This window comes from Bemisia tabaci, chromosome 4 (assembly GCF_918797505.1).
Source record: "Bemisia tabaci chromosome 4, PGI_BMITA_v3".
Lineage (NCBI taxonomy): Eukaryota > Metazoa > Arthropoda > Insecta > Hemiptera > Aleyrodidae > Bemisia > Bemisia tabaci.
The window spans coordinates 37,422,370-37,443,640 of NC_092796.1; the positions used below are offsets into that span (position 1 = coordinate 37,422,370).

General features: G+C 36.8%; 1 protein-coding gene across 1 annotated transcript; it reads left to right on the forward strand.

Annotated features, from left to right (window-relative positions):
• Positions 1 to 1,153: 1,153 nt before the first annotated feature.
• Gp93 (heat shock protein 90 Gp93) lies at positions 1,154 to 16,997 on the forward strand. The gene is made up of 15 exons (XM_019043097.2): positions 1,154 to 1,343; positions 2,374 to 2,454; positions 3,110 to 3,270; positions 3,873 to 3,989; positions 4,855 to 5,056; positions 5,909 to 6,038; positions 6,716 to 6,827; positions 7,636 to 7,826; positions 9,214 to 9,403; positions 10,020 to 10,258; positions 10,620 to 10,788; positions 12,638 to 12,871; positions 13,667 to 13,937; positions 14,706 to 14,806; positions 15,479 to 16,997. Exons 1-15 carry the CDS (start codon positions 1,283 to 1,285, stop codon positions 15,596 to 15,598), a joined length of 2,379 nt encoding a protein of 792 aa, XP_018898642.1. The 5' UTR covers positions 1,154 to 1,282; the 3' UTR covers positions 15,599 to 16,997.
• Positions 16,998 to 21,271: the final 4,274 nt, after the last annotated feature.

Here is a 21,271-nt window from a genome sequence, read left to right on the forward strand (position 1 = left end):
GGTGTGAAATAGTTGCTTCAAGCGCCGTGGTACGCTGCGGCGCCGCGGCGCGGCGCAGCGGGCGGGCAGCCAGCGCGAAACACGCATTGGCGCCTACAAACCCAACAGGGATACTTCACGCATTACGCAATGCGTGAGGTATCCCTGTTAGGTTTGTAGGCGCCAGTGCGCCGCCGCGCCGCGCCGCTCCGCTTTGTGTTAGGTTCTAATATGTTTTTAATCTCGTGGAGTCAGCGTTTTTCAACTCATGACTTTGAAATGTTTGCACTTTCTGTATGGATTATTCTCATTTTCATTGATGAAAAAAAATATGTATTAAAGGAAAATATAATGTGCGTTTTGTAAATATTTAAGGTGATTCCGTACAAACTTAAGGATTTACAAAACACATGAATTTCTACACAATTTCTTATAGCCTTTTATAGCCGATGGCAAAAAAGCAACAGCCAGGCGATAAAGTGTAAAGCCCGGCGATAGGAACAATAGCCCGGCTGTATAATTTTTTATCGCTTCGTTTAGCCCGGCCTTATGATTTTTTCCACTTTCTACAGCCAGCTATATGATTTTTTATCGCCTTCTTCAGTCGGCTATAAGAACTCCTATGGTATTTTGAAACGCAGCTCCTATCGCCAATTTTTACCAGGGTTAAAGTAGCTCCTTGCCTAATGAATTAAGACCTTTAACTGGACTGGATTTTGCAATTTGGACCTATAAATATCGGCCCGGTTTAAAAATAACGTATGTGCCATTAGTTTCCCTATGCACATAAGTGTTTTTTCAGATGAGCCAGAATTTATAGGTCCGAATTGCAAAATGCAGTCCAACTCATCTTTCACCTTATATTTAAATTTTAATTTAATAATCAATTCGTGCCATTAGCTCCATGAAATTATTAAAGTTTTAACATATGTTCCTCGTCTAAGCATGCTCATAGATACCCGTCAGTTGCTAAGGTAGAGGAACGCGGTAAACTTCCTTGAATTTGCATCATATTGATTTGCCACGTTCTCTTCGCTAATTCAGCGCACGTTTGAAATTAGCGCTCTTGTCCTCTGAACTGAAAGAAGACACATTGGTGATAGTGATTGGTCCGCGCGACTTGGCGTGGTTCACTCTGATTGGCTGTGGCAAAGTGAGGTTATCAATGCATTCACAATCACTCCGTCAGCAATTCATTCTTTACGTACGATTGTAGTTGGTGATTTCGTGGTCATGTCTTTCTAATTTTCATGATATTATGTCCGGTTTTTCGCTGTGATAAATCTTAGTGAAGTGATTCGGCATGTTTCGAGGCAGCAAATTGATCGCTCTCTCCCTGGGGCTGCTGATATTCGCCCTAGCCGGTTAGTAAGACTTGTAGTCTTCAGTCTGCAGTTGACAGCTTCTAGCCTTATTTACATGCCCAGCCGGCTTTTCTTAACGGCGTTTTTGGACCTCTTTCCATCTGGATTGAACCAATGATTTATTTCAAACGCACTGCACAATCGTAGCAAATTTCACGAATGTCTTGAACGCATTTGCTTCCTCAGTAATTGAATCAAACCCTTTCTGGTTTGGACGGATATTACTTACGCACCTCTGTAGAATGTTCAAGAACGAAACCTTTTTTTTTTATCATTGATGTAAGCTACAACGATAGCTGAGGATAGAGCTGCCTCCAAGACAGCTCTGACTCAATGTGGTAATGAATTTAGTGTATAAAGTAACAGAAATGAGAATCTGCTATTTGAATTGGCTGTTATTCAGTGAATGATAACTCAAAAGCACCACTGAATGCGTTACAACACATTAATTGTGTAAGTTGAAGAATGTGCATCCCTGATCGCTGCATTGAAAATTCCTGCTCTTGTTTCATTCTCTCAAACGAATATTGTGAATCAGAGGTCTACACATTGTACGAAGAAAGTCGGGGCTGGCTGAATCTCAATACGTATACTTGTTATGATGTTCCTTATGACCCGCCCACAATAAGCTTGCAAAATAAATTATTTAATGTACCAATCTTGAAAGTAGGGGGTCTGGGAAGTGAATTAATTGCAATTTACGTACAATCAATATCTCTTGGTAACAACTGATTGGTGACAGAAGCAAGCTTTTGTTTCCTCCAAGGCTCTGAATATGAAATAGGCAAAAAGAATCAAATTCTGTTAAATGATAGTTGCGTGTAGCACAGTGACTACACACACAGAGTAGCAATCCCAGACTCTCATCTACCTACAAACGCATGTATTAGGGCTAAAAAATTTCTTTTCTGCCTTGCTGGAGATAAGGATCGAAGCATTTTCTACTGTAGCCATCGCTAAGCATGATTATTTTTTAAGTATTTTATTTTGCTTCAATGAAGTATATTTACATTTTTTGTTTACCACACAGGAGCCCGAGCAGAAGATGAAATCATTGAGGAGAAAACAATCGATATTGATCTAGGTGCAAGCAGGGAAGGATCAAGAACTGGTAAATATTTGCTCACTATTTTCAAGAACTCAAGCTCCTCAGTTATACATTCTTTTTTTTTGATGATCGTACATCCATTGACAAAAGCAGTCAGTTTTGACTTTGCATAATTCAAATCAATTTTTTTTCAAGAGGAAAGACACCGAAACAAATGTGATCCAGAGCAGACGAACTTTACGTTTCCTCTTATGTATTCACCTCCTCAATACTTTCAAATTTTAAAAACTTGTGGACGATAACTCCTCAATAGTTATTCTCTCGTGATCTATGTTGGAAAGTAAACCTGTAGCACAGAATAAATTCAAGCACAAATTTTATTTTGCAGGGTTGCCATAGTCAGGGAATATCAAGAAGTCAGGGAAAACCTGGAGATGTCAGGGAAAAATTGTTACTTAAGTCATCTTTATGTTGCTTTCTAGTATAGGTTCAAAGTTCTGATCAACAAATTTTGTCTGACACCTATTTCAAATTATGTTTTTTTAACCCTCTGGTGTACCTATAATTGTCAGGGAATTTCACCAAAATGTTTTAGGGGAATCGGGGAAATTAATTTTCTAAATTCTCTGGCAACCCCTGCAAAGAAGGAATACCTACTTATGAGGGTTTCATACAATTTCATTCACAATTTTGATTCTCAATGTTTTCTTCTCCACAGATGCTGAAGTCGTTCAAAGGGAAGAAGAAAGAATTCTGATTGATGGCTTGAATGTTGCGCAACTGCGAGAGTTGAAGGAGAAAGCAGAAAAGCAAACTTTCCAAGCTGAAGTCAATCGAATGATGAAATTGATCATCAACTCTTTGTACAGGAACAAAGAAGTATGTAGCATTCCTTACACTTTTTTTCTCTGGATTTTTTTTTTTTTTTTTTTTTTTTTTGTATTTTCTTTTAAGTAGGTACCTTTTGAAAATTAAATACCTACAAACTTTCTCAAACTGTTAGTGAATCTGTAAGTTTTTTCAATTATCTGAGCATAGATATGTGCAGGGACATCTTACAATTTAAAGTGCTTAACTTAATTTTGCTGTATTTCCGAGAATATTGCAAAAAATTCAATTTATTCTAAGAAATACAAAATTTTCCTGAAAGTCAAAACCACCCTGTAAACTTGGTACATCAACCATTGTCTTCTCATTTCTCCCAACGGCTATACTCAATTTTGGGTAGCAAAGCATGAAGGGTCAGAAAGGAAACTGGGAAGAATGTTTTGCTAGCTGAAAAAAAACATGGATGCCAAGGTACACTGGCACTTTAAAGGGAGGAAACATATTTCCATTAACACTACACCTAAAAAGTCTTCACATTTTCTGGCAGAGACATATCAAAGAGTGTTGATTTCTCGACATTTACTCCTCCGAAAAAAGAGGGGTAAAAAGCAGTCAATTATCCAGTCAAGTAATTTTAATTTTATTTCTTACAGATCTTCTTGAGGGAGTTGATATCTAATGCATCTGATGCGCTAGATAAAATTCGACTTCTGTCTCTCACAGATCCAGGTGTTTTAGACACGAACTCAGAGCTTGCGATCCGGATAAAGGTACCTCCCTTCATCAGCATGATAATATATTTTCCTTTTTTATTAGCTTGAAAGACTCAGCTATAGCCCTATTATCTTCACTTTGACAAGAACTTCAATAATTTAATGAAAACTAGTTTATCGATAAAAAACCCGAAGTTGTAGTTTTGTCTCATTTATCTATGTATAATGTTTACCGTGCAATGTTGCGATTATGGGTGAAAACAATCAACCATATGCAACAATCTCAGAGCGCTAGCATGTTGCCAGATCAGCTTTCAGAGTTTCAGCAGCAGCTTCTTTTGTGACAAACAATCGAAAATTCCATTCTGAAGAAGAATGAAACATGTTATATTCAAATTCTACAACTTTGAATTGTTAAAGTACCAATTTTCTTATCCAACTATTTTTCTTTGACTATTAATTGGACCAAGAAGGCAGGTCATTATTGAAAATCATTTCTATCAATTGGTTTTAATATAAATGAATGAGGCGGTTGAGTTTAAGAGGTTTAGTTTTTTTCCAGCTGTTGTGCTGTAACCAACTGAATGGGCCTCAACACCATATTGATGATGAAACTACCAAACCACATATATTTTTTGCAGAGTTTAAGTCTCTGTTTTCATTTTATTTTTTTTCAAGGAGAACAAATCAGTATCATGCCTTGAAGTTTTCACAGAGTTTACTTTGCAGAGAGAAGAAAATCACAGAAGTTTTCAAGGATTTATTGACTTTGAATAGTTTTCCATTTAAAAGATAAAACATGACAGAAAGCCTACAACGTCACAAACCGATTTATATGGTATGGATCCTTTTATGTTTGAACTCCTTTTCTAATCAGTCTTTCATTTTGAGATGACAATTTTTTTGTTTCTGAATTTCACAGGCTGACAAGGATAACAAAGTCCTCCACATAACAGATACTGGTATTGGAATGACCAAAGGAGATTTGGTGAAGAATCTAGGAACGATCGCAAAATCTGGAACTGCTGAGTTCTTGAGTCAGATGAATGAAAAATCAGAAGTGAAACAAGATTTGAATGACATGATTGGACAGTTTGGTGTTGGATTCTACTCCGCATTTTTGGGTAAAGATTCACTGTTGTTCATTTACTTCATTGGGAGATCGGAGGTTCAAAAAAGTTTCCCTCCTAACTTAATGTGGATCCTAAAATTTACTCTCCTAACTTCTCATTTTCAGGGAAAAGTACCCACTGACTGAATGTCGATCGCATGCTCAAACTATGCAAAAAGGCAAAAGCACTCGCTGACTTAACATTGAGTGCAAAAAAAAAAAAAAAAACGCAAAACACATGTGTGCACTGATTTAAAATTGAAAAAAAAAATTATTATGCATCAATTGCTAAGAGACAGAAAGTTCTTTTATAAGGAATGAAGTGTTTTAAGTAGAATAGGAGAGTTTCCAAGTTTTTTTCAAGGCCTATGGCGTTTCCTAATTTTTAATCGCAACTTTGAAAACAATTTCAGTGTGATGAAATACACTTCTCTGTTAGAAATATATTGGATGATTCAGATTTTGAAATTCTTGCGTGTTGATCAAAAGTAGTACCTAGATTGTGAGTAGACCGAAGTTCATTTGTGTGATAAAATTTGAGAAAAATCTTTGTCGTAAAACTTCAGGAATTATAATGATAATCATAGCACATAGGGGTCAAACAGTAGAGAGAAACGGGTTACCAAATGATGGATGCCTCCTTGAATTACAAGTCACTTGATTGCAGAAAGCAATGCTTGCCAATATAGTCTCTGCGAAAGTAAATTTCCCCTCTTTTGATGAGCTAACAAGGCAAGCATGTGTTCATCAATGTCAAATCTGAAGCATTTATCTAAATATTTCCGTAGACTTTGCAAAGTAAATACCCTTTGTAAACTTAAATTGAATAAACTTATAGTATAAATCAGTCCTTTTTAATTTTCAGTCGCCGATAAAGTTTTCGTGACCACGAAACACAATGAAGATCAGCAGTATATTTGGGAATCAGACGCATCCAGTTTCACGATTGCTGAAGATCCTCGAGGTACCACTCTCAAGCGAGGAACAACCATCAGGTATTATTCATTTTAAGTTGGTTTTTTCTGATAATCTTTTATTTCCATACGATGTAATAATATGTCCCAACAAAGTCTCTGGGTCGTGAAACTTGGAACTACCATCATTAATCTCTGTTGTTCTTGAGGTTCTCAACAGCAGTTTGGCGGGATTATTCTATTGGTGAAACAATGGGTCAGTGGCACTCACTTTTTTAAAATTCATTTTTTATTAAAGTACAGAGTAAACCAAGCTCCAAGGAATGTTTCATTATTTTTTTTCACCCTAAATTACAAAACAACTTCGTTTTGAAATCGCCAAAAATGGGATGGCCAAGCGGGGGAAATGGCGTCAGCTTATTGGCTGAACTCATATTTAGGTATTGCCTCACCATATCAACTTAAACGTCGACTTTTCCTTGGTCGGATTTTGATCAGCTCTTTTGTGCCTTAGAAATGCTTTGTTGAACTCTCTGGATTTTTCAAGAAATTTTACGTCAGAAAAACTACACCACAACCTCCCAAAAATTCCCTGCAACTGACCCATTGCAACAAGTCTTATCCACCCCTCAGAAGCCCTGTTACGTTTCTTCTGCTTCTGTCACACATTTTCTATCTTTTCACATTGATAAATTCAATTTCCATTACTAAAGTTCCGAAATTCTAATTTTGATTTTATTCTTCAATTTTGCTTGCAGTTTGCAACTGAAAGATGAGGCTGCTGATTTTGTTGAAATTGACACCCTAAAGAACCTTATCAGGAAATATTCTCAATTCATCAACTTCCCAATCTATATTTGGTCTAGCAAGGTGAGTTCTCAATACATTTTAAGTATTCTATAGTAGAGTGAGGTATTTTTGCATTTCCAGTTGAATTGTAAGCAACTTAAGATCCTTCATTTATTCTCGTGATGTTTCATTCAGGAAGAAAAAGAGAGTAAAAGTCACTAATTCACTACATATAATCTTGAAATCTTCAAAGGAGCAATGCACAGCCAAAAGGAAGTAAGTGACATGGACTCTGAACGGTTTAAAATAGGTTTGAAGTTTGAACTGTTGATGGCGCTCAATGTAAATAATAAATTGAAAGTCAATATTTTGAATGTTGGATCATTTTTGCTGAGAAAAGTTCAACCAGCAAGAGAAAATGTTTTTCTAATAAAACCCATAATATATGTAATTAATTTGTGGGGAAATTTCTCTTGGTTCTCTTTTGTTGTTTAAATGCCGTGCAGTGAAAAACTTTAGCTGAAGTGATGTTGCTCCTTTTGAAGAAGTTTAATATTAGTCAAAGTTTTAAATTAGCACCCCAGATAATAGAGGTACCTAGTTGTTATTTTTGAAAAAAGTATTTCAAAGATTCTGTGCGTGTATAACATTCTAGGTACCTATCATTTGCCAGTCATGATTTGTGAGGTTCTAAAAAATTTGATTTACATTAGAATCCATGGAATTGACTTGCAGTTTTTCCTTAATACATATTTAGAGTATCTAAAGTAGAGTTAGTCACTTTTTGAGATAGGCATAAGTGGAGTTTTGGTATCGCAGAGCATCAAAGTGCACTATAGGAGCAACGCTTTAGTATGTATGGTATTGATTAAGGGTATTCCTCTTTCAGACTGTAACTGAAGAGGTACCTGTAGATGAAGAAAAATCAGAGGACTCCAAGGATGAAACTCCAACTGAGAAAGCAGAGGAAGATGTGGAAGTCGAAGAATCCAAAGATGAAGAACCAAAAACCAAAAAGGTTGAAAAGACCGTATGGGACTGGGAGCTCCTGAACGACCACAAACCAATTTGGACAAGAAAGTAAGATTTTTCTTTCTATTTTGGATCATTTTGCTAAACTATCTGAGATAAAACGGAAGGCTGAAATTTAAGAGCTCATATCTGTTAGATGAAAAGCAAGTGAGCAGATGTCAAATGTGGAGAAAGAGTCAGTCAAAGAACAAGATATCTAATGGATAGAAAGTCTGAAATCCTTGAAATTTTCAGAAAAGGAAACTTGAATAATTTTTCTTGAAATGGCTGCAGTCTGAGAAGACTGCTTTGTTTTTATCCACCTTAAGTTTCTACAATTGTTTAAAGAAAGATTTTTTAAAATTGTATCGGTAATGAAGTGAGAAAAGGTTTAAGAGCAATTCTATTTTTGAATTAACATTATGCTGTTTCGAAAAGGCAAAGAGTTTTCGTTATTAATCTATAGTAAGCCGAGATTTATCGGATTTCACAGGACCGAAGACCAAATTTGTTAAATGGCTTTAGTGGGTCCAAAGGGATCGGAGGACCGATCCTTAAAATCGCGATTCGATAATTTGAGGTATTACTGTAGATACCTAGCTCGAAAAGGTCAGAGGATCCTCTCCCCTGAAGTCTATCAACACCCTGAATGAGGGTTTCTTCTCTAATTTTTCTTTACAATTGTATGATTTCACTCTATTAATAAGAAATATGGATAAGCATTTATTTCATAAACTTTTATTGCCTATGAAGGACTTGCAAGAGCCTTAGCTATTGCTTTTCATCGATCAAGAATGGACCACTAGACAAGGCACGAATTTCAACATTTTGACTCGTGTTTCTTAACCAAAATTTTACGTAGAACACGATGCGCACCAGAAAAATGACCGCAATTAACTCCTTACGAAGATATTTAATGATTCTTAATGCGTGAATTCAAACCACCCGCTCATGAAAACTCAATGCTCTACGTGATTCACATTGCGCGCTAAACGTTATCATGACAGCCTCTGCGATATAAAAACCTGGCAACCTCAATCTTGATGCTTTGGCTCAGCTGTAGCAAATTGCTAATAGTTCGAACAACACATGGTGGGAAATGAACATTACTCGATTGAGAAGCTTGCTGAAACCGTTGTAGTGCGCGATTTGACTCACGTAGAGCTTTGAGTTTTATGTGAGCGGGCAGTTCAAATTCCTCGTAACCAATGTGAAATGAAAACGGTGATATCTTCATTAGGAGTTGGTATCAGTAATTTTCGTTGTGTGAATCGTGTTCTACTTGAAATTCTGTTTAAGAAACATGTATCAGATTGCTTAAATTCGTACCTTGTCTAGTGGTCCATTATGTATTTAGTCTTAGACTTCCACTTTTCAATAATGTAAATTGAGACGACCAAATAATATATCGTCAAGCAGTTTGTCCTATCATTTAAACTTGTTCTTTTATTTCCAGGCCAAATGAAATTGAAGATGCTGAGTACAATGAATTTTACAAGTCCATGACCAAAGACAAGAACGACCCTCTGGCAAAAACTCATTTCGTTGCGGAAGGAGAAGTTACATTCAAGTCCTTGCTGTTTGTTCCCAATGCGCAGCCAGCTGACAGTTTTAACAAGTACGGCACTGTCTCAGACAATATCAAGGTAAGATTCCTAGACATCAATGCTTTTGTAAACACAATTTTCAGGAAACTGAGCACTTCAGAAGAGAGGAAAGCAAGGAGAGCAGTAAGGGGAAGAGAGAGTTGCAGTTTGCATTGTGATCTGTCAGAATAAGGGAAGCCAAAGCTCATTGTTTTTTGGTGTTTTTGTAGAAAAGAAACATCTCAGCTGTAAATATTTCAACAAGGCACTCTCAAAGCATAGTGTTCTACCCATGGAGATTCAAGAATATTGGTGTGCGGGAAGATATACCGTCTAACTGACAATTTTGCCGAAAACGAGTTGCCAAAACGAGGGACTTTGTTCCATTCCACAGTATAAAATCTGCAAGCTGATGCCCCTCCCCCCCCCCCCCCCCCCCCGTTGTGCATTAGAGCGCTGTAATGTGTAAAAATTTGCGAATCTAACCTAAAAATTACAAAAATGGCAAAGTGTCTTCTTTACCAGAAAATGGCAAAGTGTCTTCTTTGCCAGAATTTTCCAGTTGAAAAATCATCAGTTTACACTGATTCTGGGTGGTATTCTTCCGCAGCCATTGATATGTCAATAACAATAGTGACAACACTGAATGCCTCAAATTTGTCTTCGTCTTTTACAGTTGTATGTGCGACGAGTATTCATCACTGATGAGTTTACGGACCTCTTGCCACGCTACCTGAACTTTTTGCGAGGAGTTGTTGATTCAGATGATCTACCCTTGAATGTTTCGAGAGAGACTCTCCAGCAACACAAGCTCTTGAAGGTCATCCGAAAGAAGCTGGTCAGGAAAGCCTTGGATATGATCAAGAAATTGGATCCTGAAACTTACAAGAAATTCTACCAGGAGTACTCAACAAAGTACGTTTGCCCATCATTTTAGCTTTTTCTCTTTAGCTTGTCAGGTCTCTCTGAAATCTTTCTGAGAGGGCACTAAATCGTTAAAAGTGCACCTTTATCCATCCAAAAATTAGAAATTTTTTCGGTGCTTTCCCTGTGCACAAAGCGTTGGATATTTTTTAATCTAGAAAATTTATTCAAAATGTATCAAATCTCATATAACTTATCTGATTCTTCTTTCCCAGCTGATTAGTTTTTTATTCTAACACAGAGGAGTGTCAAAGATTTTTCATTTTTGCAGCAGGTGCTTATTAGTGAACAGTTTTCTCTCCTTAAAATTTGTTACTCCGAGATTTTAATGAATGTTTTCGTATTTTTGCAGTGTCAAATTAGGAATTGTTGAAGATCCAGCCAACCGAGTGAGGCTCGCTAAGTTGCTGCGTTTCTACTCCTCCAACCAGTCCGGGCTCACATCCCTTGCAGATTATGTCACAAGGATGAAGCCAAAGCAAGATCACATCTACTTCATCGCTGGAACCTCTCGAGATGAGGTAAGTCCATCCATTAAAATTTCTTGCATCTCAGAATCTATCAATTGAGAAATGGAAAGCCTTCAAAGTGCAATCATTTTTACAATACCATTAACAGCACTTTCTTTGGCCTCTACAGATTGCCTGTAGGATTAAGAAAAGGACCTTTGACTCAGCTGCTCACCTAATTTTTGAGTTACAGAGTTGGTGTGTTATCGTTCTCACTGATTGTCAGGGAATTTTACCAAAATGTGACAGAGAAATTAGGAAAATTCCAGAGAATATCATTTTCTGAATTCTGTGGCAACCCTGAACCTGATAGATTAAAGTATTTAATCACCATCTCTGAACATTATAGTTTTTTAAGTATGGTTTTTTTTCTGGTTTGATTTGACTTTTTGTAATTTTTTTTCTTCCTTCTTTTTTTTACCTCAAAATTTTTGGAATATTCCTCTAGTATCAGTTTGACTCAATTCATACAGAGATAGGTATAACAATAAGTATATTAGGGCTGTGCGAGCCTGGTTTTTCGGATTCGAGCCGAGTTCGAGTATTTTTTCACTAAGTCGAGCCGAGCTCGAGCTTTTTCGAGCTTTGAAAATGAGCCTCAAGCCGAGTCGAGCTCGAGTCGAGTTCGAGTAATTTCGAGTTTTAAAACGTGATTTAATCTATTTTCTACAACAAATAATTCCAAACAAGACTCATAATATGATATTAATAATTATTGACGATGACACACTAGGAAGGATTTACACTAAAATTACAAAATGTTCGGCAGTAACGCGTTAAAATAACTTCCCGCGGTTTAATTTGAAAGGGGACCAAACTTGGCAAGAAGCGGCGTGGCGCAGCGTAGGTACATCAAAGGAACTTCGGGCGGCACAAGTGAAGGCTTTAGAGCCCATTTATGCACGCAATTCGTGTCGCCGTGTCGCCGGCGGCAGTTGTCGCCGCGACGTTTTTTGGAATCGCGCGATCCATATTTTTGTAGCCGCAGCACCATTTTCTGCCGCCGCGACACCGTTTTTCTGGAGCGCAAAAGGTCCAAACACGTGCTCACTTTCAGTTTTCCAAGCGGCGGTCGCCGCCGCAGGTTGAAATTTGTCGCGCGCATAAATGCGCTCATATGACTCCGTGTAGTTACAAACCGCGGGCGGCAGGAAATCGCCGGGCGGCGTGTTGGCGCTGCGGATGGTAGAAATTTGCCGACGAGACTCTGATGTTATTCAATCGTAAAATGATGGCAAAACTAACATAGTTTAAGTATGATTGAAATATTTAGAAGTTGGACTCTTTCGGCGTTTCCGGCTCAAAAAAACTCGAAATACTCGAAAAAACTCGTGTTGTTGACACTCGAGCCGAGTTCGAGTACTCGCTCGAACCTAACCTAACTTTCGAGCCGAGTCGAGTACTCGATACTCGGCTCGACTCGACTCGAAATTTGAGTACTCGCACAGCCCTACAATATATGTTTCGAATTTTATGGAAAAAAAAAACCAGGGATATCGTCTAATGATCCCGTAGGGACTAGCTTTTTTGGGTTTTCATGGCTGATATCAGCTGTAAGACGAATCAAATCATGCCATTATGTCCAATATGTTGTTGTAAGTGATGTTGCCCTATCCAATTTCTGCTGTACAATCAAATCCATTAAAGTATCCATGTAAAAAACAGACTTAGGTTTATCAGAATGCAATAACTTCAATACATATTAACAGGAGCAGAGATAAATAAATTAAGGGAGTGAAAAAATTGAAACTCTCTGAAGTCATTTTGCTAAATTCGTTTTTTTCCCTATCTCTCTTATCAATTCCCTCATTGAAATTCTGGAAATTTTTGCTTATTTTATTTTTATTTTTTTCGTTCTCAGGTTGAAAAATCACCTTTCGTTGAAAGGTTGATTTCCAAGGGATACGAAGTGTTGTACCTGATTGAAGCAATTGACGAATATGCTGTCTCTTCCCTTCCTGAATTTGAAGGCAAGAAATTCCAGAATGTTGCAAAGGAAGGATTAACGCTTGACAACCCTGAAAAGCTGAAAGAAGTCTCCGAGCAGTTTGAACCTTTGACCAAATGGCTGTCAGAGAATGCATTGAAAGGAAAGGTGAGTCAAAATGAACATTTTATTGGAGGAAGTTTGGCAACTCTGGAATTCTCATACAGTGTTTTCCCTAGCACGGTATGATAGGGACAAAAACCCCTCAAACTGCCTGAACAACTTTTTCTGTGTTCAAAATTTTCCCATGTCTCTCCTATGGCCCTACGCTTGAAGGTATTTTGATGTTGCAATAATTTAGTCAAATACTTTCAACTCAGGTCTATTTAGGTGAATTTACCTTGAGACTCCTAAACTGAGGTAGCTTTTCAGATTTTCTTAATGCATTCTGTGTACGATCGATATATTTCAAATTTGAAGCGTTAGGTGGATTATCTTGGGAAAATTGAAATTTTAATCCGTAGATCAATCATCCAGGAATGTTTGTAATGAAAATCATCTTCCGAAATCCTAAAATAAAGTCAAAAATATTTTTTCCAATTAATCATTGATATCGATACATCGGAGTCTTTATCAAAATGAAATCAGTTCAATTAACCATCCATTTAGATTTGTAGAAATCGGTTTCAAAATGAAAACAGTTCTCTAAACTTTTTTTAAGATTTTGGAAAATTCGATTTTCAACACAAACATTCCTTTATGATTGATCTACAGACTGAATTTTCGATTTTACCTTAATAATACATCTTATGGTTAAAATTTAATATATCAATCGTACCCTGAATACTTTCCTGTAGATCCACCTTAACATACACATTAATCTTTTATTTCATGAAGTGGCAGTACTTTCATTTTCCTGACTACGGCTGCCGTTTTTCACGTTCTTCTCTTTTTTCTGCTCAGATTTCAAAAGCAGTATTATCGGAACGTCTTGTTGACACTCCCTGCGCTCTTGTCGCTGGCATGTTTGGTTGGACTGGTAACATGGAGCGATTGGCACTTTCCAACGCTCACCAGAAGTCAGACGACCCTCAGAGGGAGCACTACATGAAGCAGAGGAAGACTCTAGAGGTCAATCACAAGCATCCTCTCGTTAGAGAGCTATTGAAGCGCGTCAAAGATGACCCAGAAGATGAGAAAGCCAAAGACATTGCCTTAATGATGTTCAGAACTGGTAAGTAGTAATTTTAGTTCTAAACTAATTACCAAGTACCATAAGCTTGAATTTTTTTTTTTTTTGCCTTGAAAGCAGGGACCGAGAAAACCAAGTTCCATCAACCACTACCTGCATATGCTAGGAATGGGCTGGTAAGAATCCCATCCCTTTGACGGGGAGAAGTTTTCCATTTTTTCATTCCAGAATTATCCACCGAGTGTTTATAGATGAAACTGGAAGGAGGTTTACATTTAGATTAGGAGGGCATTTTTAGCGAAGTAGCACTGAACTTAAATCTATCAGACATTTAGAACAAATGAATAACCCACAATTTTTCTTTTTCTTTGGCGCACGATTTCTTCAGGTATTAGCAGTATCAATGAAAGAAAAAAGAAAAGGGAAAAAATTGAGAATATAATCAATGATTTTTCAATCACGTCCATTTTTTAGATATTGACTCATTAATTATCACAAAGTAAGTCCTGTGCCAAACTCTAAGAAGCTTATTAATTTATTTCACCGGCTAGCATTGAGTGCAAAAGTAGTACTGTAGTGACGAAAATTATTACTAAGAAAAATTCCAAGTGTTTTCAATGAACAACTGATTTCTTCTTTTTGTATTGACAGAAATTTCTGTACGCAAAACTATTTTTCTCTCTTCAGGTTCAAGTATGTAATTTTTTTCCATTTGTTTTGATTTGCGTTATTATGTACCTAGTACTCTTTCTCTCTCAAGACCTGTTTTTCTTCCACTAACAAAAAATATCTTTTTTCTGTTTAATACAGCCACTCTCAGATCTGGATTCATGCTTCAAGACTCCGCAGAATTTGCTCAAAGTGTGGAGCTTCTCATGAGGCAGTCTCTTGGAATCTCACCTGATGAAAAAGTAAGTTTCAATGCTTAATATTTTTTCCCTATTTCTTTGAATGTTGTCACTGAATTAACATGCTTGATTTTATAATAGGCCCATAGACACTTGAGCTCAGCTGAGTCTCAGGTCAGTAATCACTGTGGGAGCTTGTGTTTTCAGAAATGAATTATATGATCTGAAACGACACAAGTGTTTTCTGCGGAAAGTTGTCCAAAATTCACTTGATTTAATTTTCTGCAGTTGCTGGAAAATACTCTCGAAAAAAGTTCTCATTTCAAATAATAATTCTGTTGTAATAAGCAACAGTGAGTGAAATTACTTACCTGTCAAGTGTCTCTTGAGTCGGAAAATGTAAGAAAGGAGAAAAGGAGGAAAAGTCCAAGAAACCGTTTTCCTTTTTCTTACCGCCTCTTCATCTTATAAGTCATTGTTACTATTGAAATTTATTCCATTTAAAAAAAAAAACCAATAATTTTACAATCAACACCTTTTTTTCCTCAAATGGATAAAATTATAAAGTGTGAACGTTTAATGAGAAGTTTGAATGAAAATTATCGAAGACAATTATAAAGGTAAGAAGTGGAATTATCTAAAATCGTCACTTTCTCTAAAATTTTTCAAATTGATGAGAAAATTATTGGCACTGTTACACTGTACCCGTTCTAAATATTGCGGTTTTTGCCATAGGTTCTTGAGGACGAAGATGATGAGGAAACCAAAAATGAGGATGGTAGCAAATCAGAAGATGGCTCTGAAGATCAAGATGAAGCAGATTCAACAGACGATCATGAACACGAAGAACTGTAAGACTGCATTCGAGTAACTACAATGCATGTAGCCAAAACATTATTTTTTTATGGTTTTTTTTCTTTTTTTTTTCTGATTTCGCCACACCGTCATTTTTCAATCTTTATGTATTAAGGTCCCGTGTGTTTGTAGAATGAGCCAGTGGTATTATTATGCACTTTACCTCTCAACTTTGTCTTCATGATACTTCAATTCAGCAGTGTGTTCAAGTACTTGTAAGGATTTGACTTTTATCTTGTCCACCGAAGTAAAGTGACTAAAATCAAGTAGTGAATGTAGTATGAAAGATTTTTTTTTCACTACTTTAAAACTGTGCAATTCCTTTTACTTATCGATCTCGTTTACTTTTGTTTGTACTCTAATTCAACTGCTTTAATGTACATGCCAAAATATTGGTATGGAATTTACCGGTCAATCCTTGCATGATGCTCCCCAAGATTTCAAAATCTATTCCGAAGAATATTTTTGTATTTTGTTATTCCTTTTGCACCTTCATATGCCTCTGCTGAGTGAAATTGTCTATTTTCGTAGATTTGTCAGAACTGTTCCACTAGGCACTTCTAATCATTTGAGGCAAGATTAGTTTTAATATGTATTCGCAGCTAGAAAATTGCCAGAATGGTTTGCTTCCGATGTGAGTCATGAGTACCGATCAATGTCCTTTCACCAGCAATTTTCCATTTTAAAATGCACTTTCACATTTACATCTTTGTTTGCCGAAAACAAGAATTATTTCTTATTGTTTTTAATGCTCATCAATATAATAAAAAAGACTCTTAAACAAAAGCAGGCTGACGAAGTAACTCTAATTTTCTAATCTAGCTTAATAAAAGATTCAATCTTTAATTTTGTTTTCGATCGATTGATAGGCTTCATCGTGTTTTAAGTGTGTGTTTGTGTACATAGATTGTATATTTTATCATGATTTATCTGTAAGATATAGCATTAAGTCAAATGTGATTTATCTGATAGCTTTTTTGTTAACTCTTGTTCACCATGTAATGTCAGCAAGAACTTAATCTGATTGATGAACTCTTATTTTTTCAAATCATAAAATGTTTGATTGTATTAAAATATTTCACATCAAATTTTTTGATGAATTTGCACTCGTAAAATTACCTTACACTGGCTTTCTACGGATTTTATGGAAATTAATGAAGTGAAACTATCAATTATAATAACCCTGAAAGTAAGTCTTGAGCAGATTCCATATATGTACCTTACAGGGTTATCTGTTTTATCTCAGATCTCGTTCTACTCTAATTTACTCTTTTGAAAAGAAAATCTTGTCTTCAATTTCTAGAAGAAGTGTGTCGTAAATTCATTGTACTTTTGTTGAAACTGTTTGTAAAAATAGCAAATAGTCTTTTTTTACTAATAAAACTCAAAAAAGCGAGTATTTTGGTATTATTCTTTATATTGCATCTTTTTTAAGAATGGAAATATGGACTTGAAGAAATTAATCGAAGTGGCACATGCAAAAATGTCCAAGGGCTGTTACATTTTTTTTAAAAAAAATCCTAGTTGTTAGTTTTGCTCATAACTATTGATTGAAACGTCAATGACCTTTTTAGACGTTCATTTTTATTTGCAAGACTTTAATGGAAATTACCCTAACCAATTCTTAACAAAGTATCTTAGAATAACTCGCCGTAGGCACCAATGAGCAGTCATAAGTTACATATTTATGATCTGTGCGCCCTCCTCTCCGAAACTTACACAGGAGAAAGTTAAGTCTCAAATTCGTTACACAAAGGAAGGAGCACTGAAAAAAAATATGGTGGATTTTACCTTACTCTGACACAGTAATCCGAGTTTGGTAATAAACATCAGACTTTATGTTGGCATTTACCATATTATGGTACCTAAATATCACCTGAATTCTGGTAAATACTGCTACAATTCCAACTTACTTTCACCAAATAGATGCCATCATACTTTTTTTCAGTGAGAGGGTCAAAAAGTCCACAATTTAGCTTTATGTATTTTATGAATGGCCTTGTGACAGAGTAATTTGCCTTGAAGTGCCTAAGGTAACCAGTACCTTTCATAGTGGTGAGACGTGAATGATCGATTATTGAATAAATTTTTAAGGTGCTCCTTGCAAACACCCTGTAACTCGATCTTATTCCATAGTGTTAAATGGCAGATCAACCAATACATCGCAAAGCATGCCGGCACCGGTACCTTTATCCTAAATTTTCTCCTCCCTCTGAGGAAAAAGATCACGAAAAAAGGGAATTGGATCCTTCTGAAAGTTCAAGGTGTCCATTGGTCAGGAAAATCCGGATATATGCAGCACTGATTTTTTAAGGGCAGTCTGGAAGTATTGAAAAAGTACGCAAATTCCCTACAATGGTCCGAAATTTTTTGCTTCATGCCACGGTTGTTTTTAAACAGCCTGAAATAGATACAATCCGTCACACAATGATTTTTAGTGCAGTATTTTTCCACTAGATCAAGATTGTATAGTCAGTTGATCCTTAGGCCACCAGTAAGCTTCAAACCTGGCTACGTCGTTTTTTCTGGCAATTTGCTCGTGAATCGTGAATTTCGAGGATGTTCGAATTTCGTCCCTTAGACGTACCAAAAATGCACTGAATTTTTCTGACCAAAGGGTACTTGTTGAATTTTTGGAAAGGCAATGAAAAAGTACTGTAAAAGTACCTGATATTTGTCAGCCAGTTTTAGTAGACACCCTACTTATGCGACACGAGAATCCCGATCGATGCGGAAAGTTGGCAGTTCCGAAAACGCCTTCAATTGTGGCGTGATACCTCACGCATCCCGGAGAGTACGAATAGTTGTAGCACTGCGCCTTAGCCGTGCGATGGAATATTCATATTGAAATAGCCTTCACGCTGGCCTCGTCGGCTTTCCTTTGCCGCTAATGCAATTTTGATCGCAGAATGTATGTGTGCTCAAGCTAGGATTGCATGTAGTACATTGATAATTTTTATAGAAGAATTAAAAATAAACACACGGTAAGAAATTAAATTGAATAATAGGAATGGATCACTACACAAGGTACGAATTTAAGCATTCCGGTTCATGTTTCTTAACCAAAATTTCACGTAGAACACGATTCGCGCAACGAAAATTACTGAAACCAATTCCTAACGAAGATATTAACCTTTTCATTTCACATTGGTTACGAGGAATTTGAACTGCCCGCTCACAAGAAACTCACAGCTCTACGTGAGTCAAATCGCGCACGACAACGGTCTCAGCAAGTTTCTTAATCGAGCAATATTCATTTCCCACCATGTTTTGTTCGAACTATAGGCAATTTGCTATAGCTGAGCCAAAGCGTCAAGATTGAGGTTGCCAGATTTTTACATTGCGCAGAGACTGTCATGATAACGCTTAGCGCTCGATGTGAATCACGTAGAGCATTGAGTTTTCATGAGCGGGTGGTTTGAATTCACGCATCAAGAATCATTAAATATCGTTGTGAGGAGTTGATTTCGATAATTTTCATTGTGCGCATCGTGCTCTACGTGAAATTTTGGTCACGGATCATATATCAGAGTGCTGAAATTCGTACCTTGTCTAGTGGTCCATTCAAATCAACAAACAACTTAGTTACCAAAAAATAGTGAATTTTATCTGCTTGTGAGGTACTGATTTTTTGGAAAGGTTCCTGCTAAATAAATAAGTATTGTGAAAGTACTTAATATTTGCCAGCCAGTTTTAGTAGACATCCTGGGAAGAGTATAATCTCTAGTCAAGGAATTTTGACCAACCCTGATAAGTCGGGAAAACTTGGAAAGTTTTTCTGCAAACTTTTTTCCTTAAGTCAAAACATTGCATTCTCTCGTGCTCTCAAGATCCTGGGTTGCGCTCGACTAGATAAAAATTTCACTTGGACCACTAGATAAGGTTCGAATTTAAGCATTCTCATACGTATTTTCTCATCAAAAGTTCTCGTAATACCCTTGGCTTCACGCATCGAAAATTACTGGCATTAACTCTTAACTAAGATGTAGAACGTTTTTTGATACGTAAATCCAAACCTCCCAGTAGAAGAAACAAAAGTCTACATGAGTCAAATCGCACACAAAATGTTCCTGTAATAGTTATCTGCGGGATGAATGTATGGCAACTTCAGCCTGAGCGCTTCGGCCCAGTTGTTACATGTAGTTGACAAGTTGAACAACGAAAGGCAAGAAGGAACCTTGCTCGATCAAGAAACTTGCCAAAACCACTGTTGTGCACAATTTGATTCAAATAGACAGTTTATTTTTTTTGTGCGCGTGGAATTCAAAATTCACGTTCCCAATATACACAAAAAACGTTAATATCTTGCCGAGGCGTCGATCTTTGTCGCGGAAATGAAGTTCCTCGAGAAATTTTGGTGAGGATGCAAATTCATGAATGATTAAATTTACACTTGGTCTAGTGGTCCATCGTTTGTGAAAGAATTTTTATCTGAGACCATGCCAAAGAAACATTTAAAGGCCAGGGAAAAGTCAGAGATTTTCTCGGACAGTCCGTGTTGCATATAGAAAAAATTGTAGGCGCCCTGGCTTTCTTAAACACGATGGGTGTTGTTTGTAGTTCTCAAGGGTTTTTTAAGTTGCACTTGCAGTCGTTCTCACCATGCAATCCTCGGAACTCAAATAAACCGAATCATCGTAATTTTTCCAAATGGTGCACATTTTCTACCAAAAACATTTCCGCGATTGCACAATTTTGCAACGCTGCCACAATAATATACCACTCGTCCAAATTTTGAGAAGTTCATATTGAATATGATTGTAAATAACAAGGTGGTAAAATAGTGCTGGGCATTCCATACTATTTTTCGGAGAAAACGAGGCCAAAAAGTTAAAAAATTTCTAAATAGAGTCAACAATTCTGAGCTTTATTGAGTACCAGTACAAGACCGAGGGGGGGGGGGGGGGGGGGGGGAGGTGCTCAGCTCAGGCAGCTTTCCAACTTAATTTTTTATTGGCACTCATTAGAGCTCAATAATTTTGACTCTGAATGCAATTTTTGAACTTTTTGGCCTCGTTTTCCCGAAAAATAGTGTGAACCAAGCACTATTTTATTTACTATCTTGTTACATACAGTTCGGACCACGTTTCTTAGTGTTCTTTTCTCTCATGATTGTAAAAGCAAAATAGAAAATTCTTTAGAGAAGTAACAATCGCAGGCGTACGTTGTGCTTCAGAAAGCCAGAGAGCCTGCAATTTTGTGTGTATGCAACTTGGACATCCTGAAAACACGAATAGTTGCATCCAGACCTATCCATTGAAAAAGCCGGAGCGCCTTCAACTCTTTTCGTTTGTATAAACGAGAAGTGCTTCTCTTTGCATTCATACATCGTTGTTGGGCGAAGATAAGACGGTTTAAGTATCAAATTGAAAAAGATAATCAGAAATGAGTTACTAAATCACGGTTTTTATGCATCTGGAAAACCGAGATAGCTTAAGGATATTTTTTTTTTTTAACAAGGTTTTATTTCAGACGCTCTTATTTTGAGATTCTCATTCACCCTCTTTGAAATGTAAAATTTTCAAAAACATGGGTTTGGAAAGATTCCATTTGCAGTTGATGTCTTTTTAGTCGTTGCCTCCCCTGATTTCGAAAATTTCAACTTCCAGCAGGAGAGTTAGTTCATACGCACAGGGCGTACCTATGTAACCCATTTATGTATTATAGGTAAGG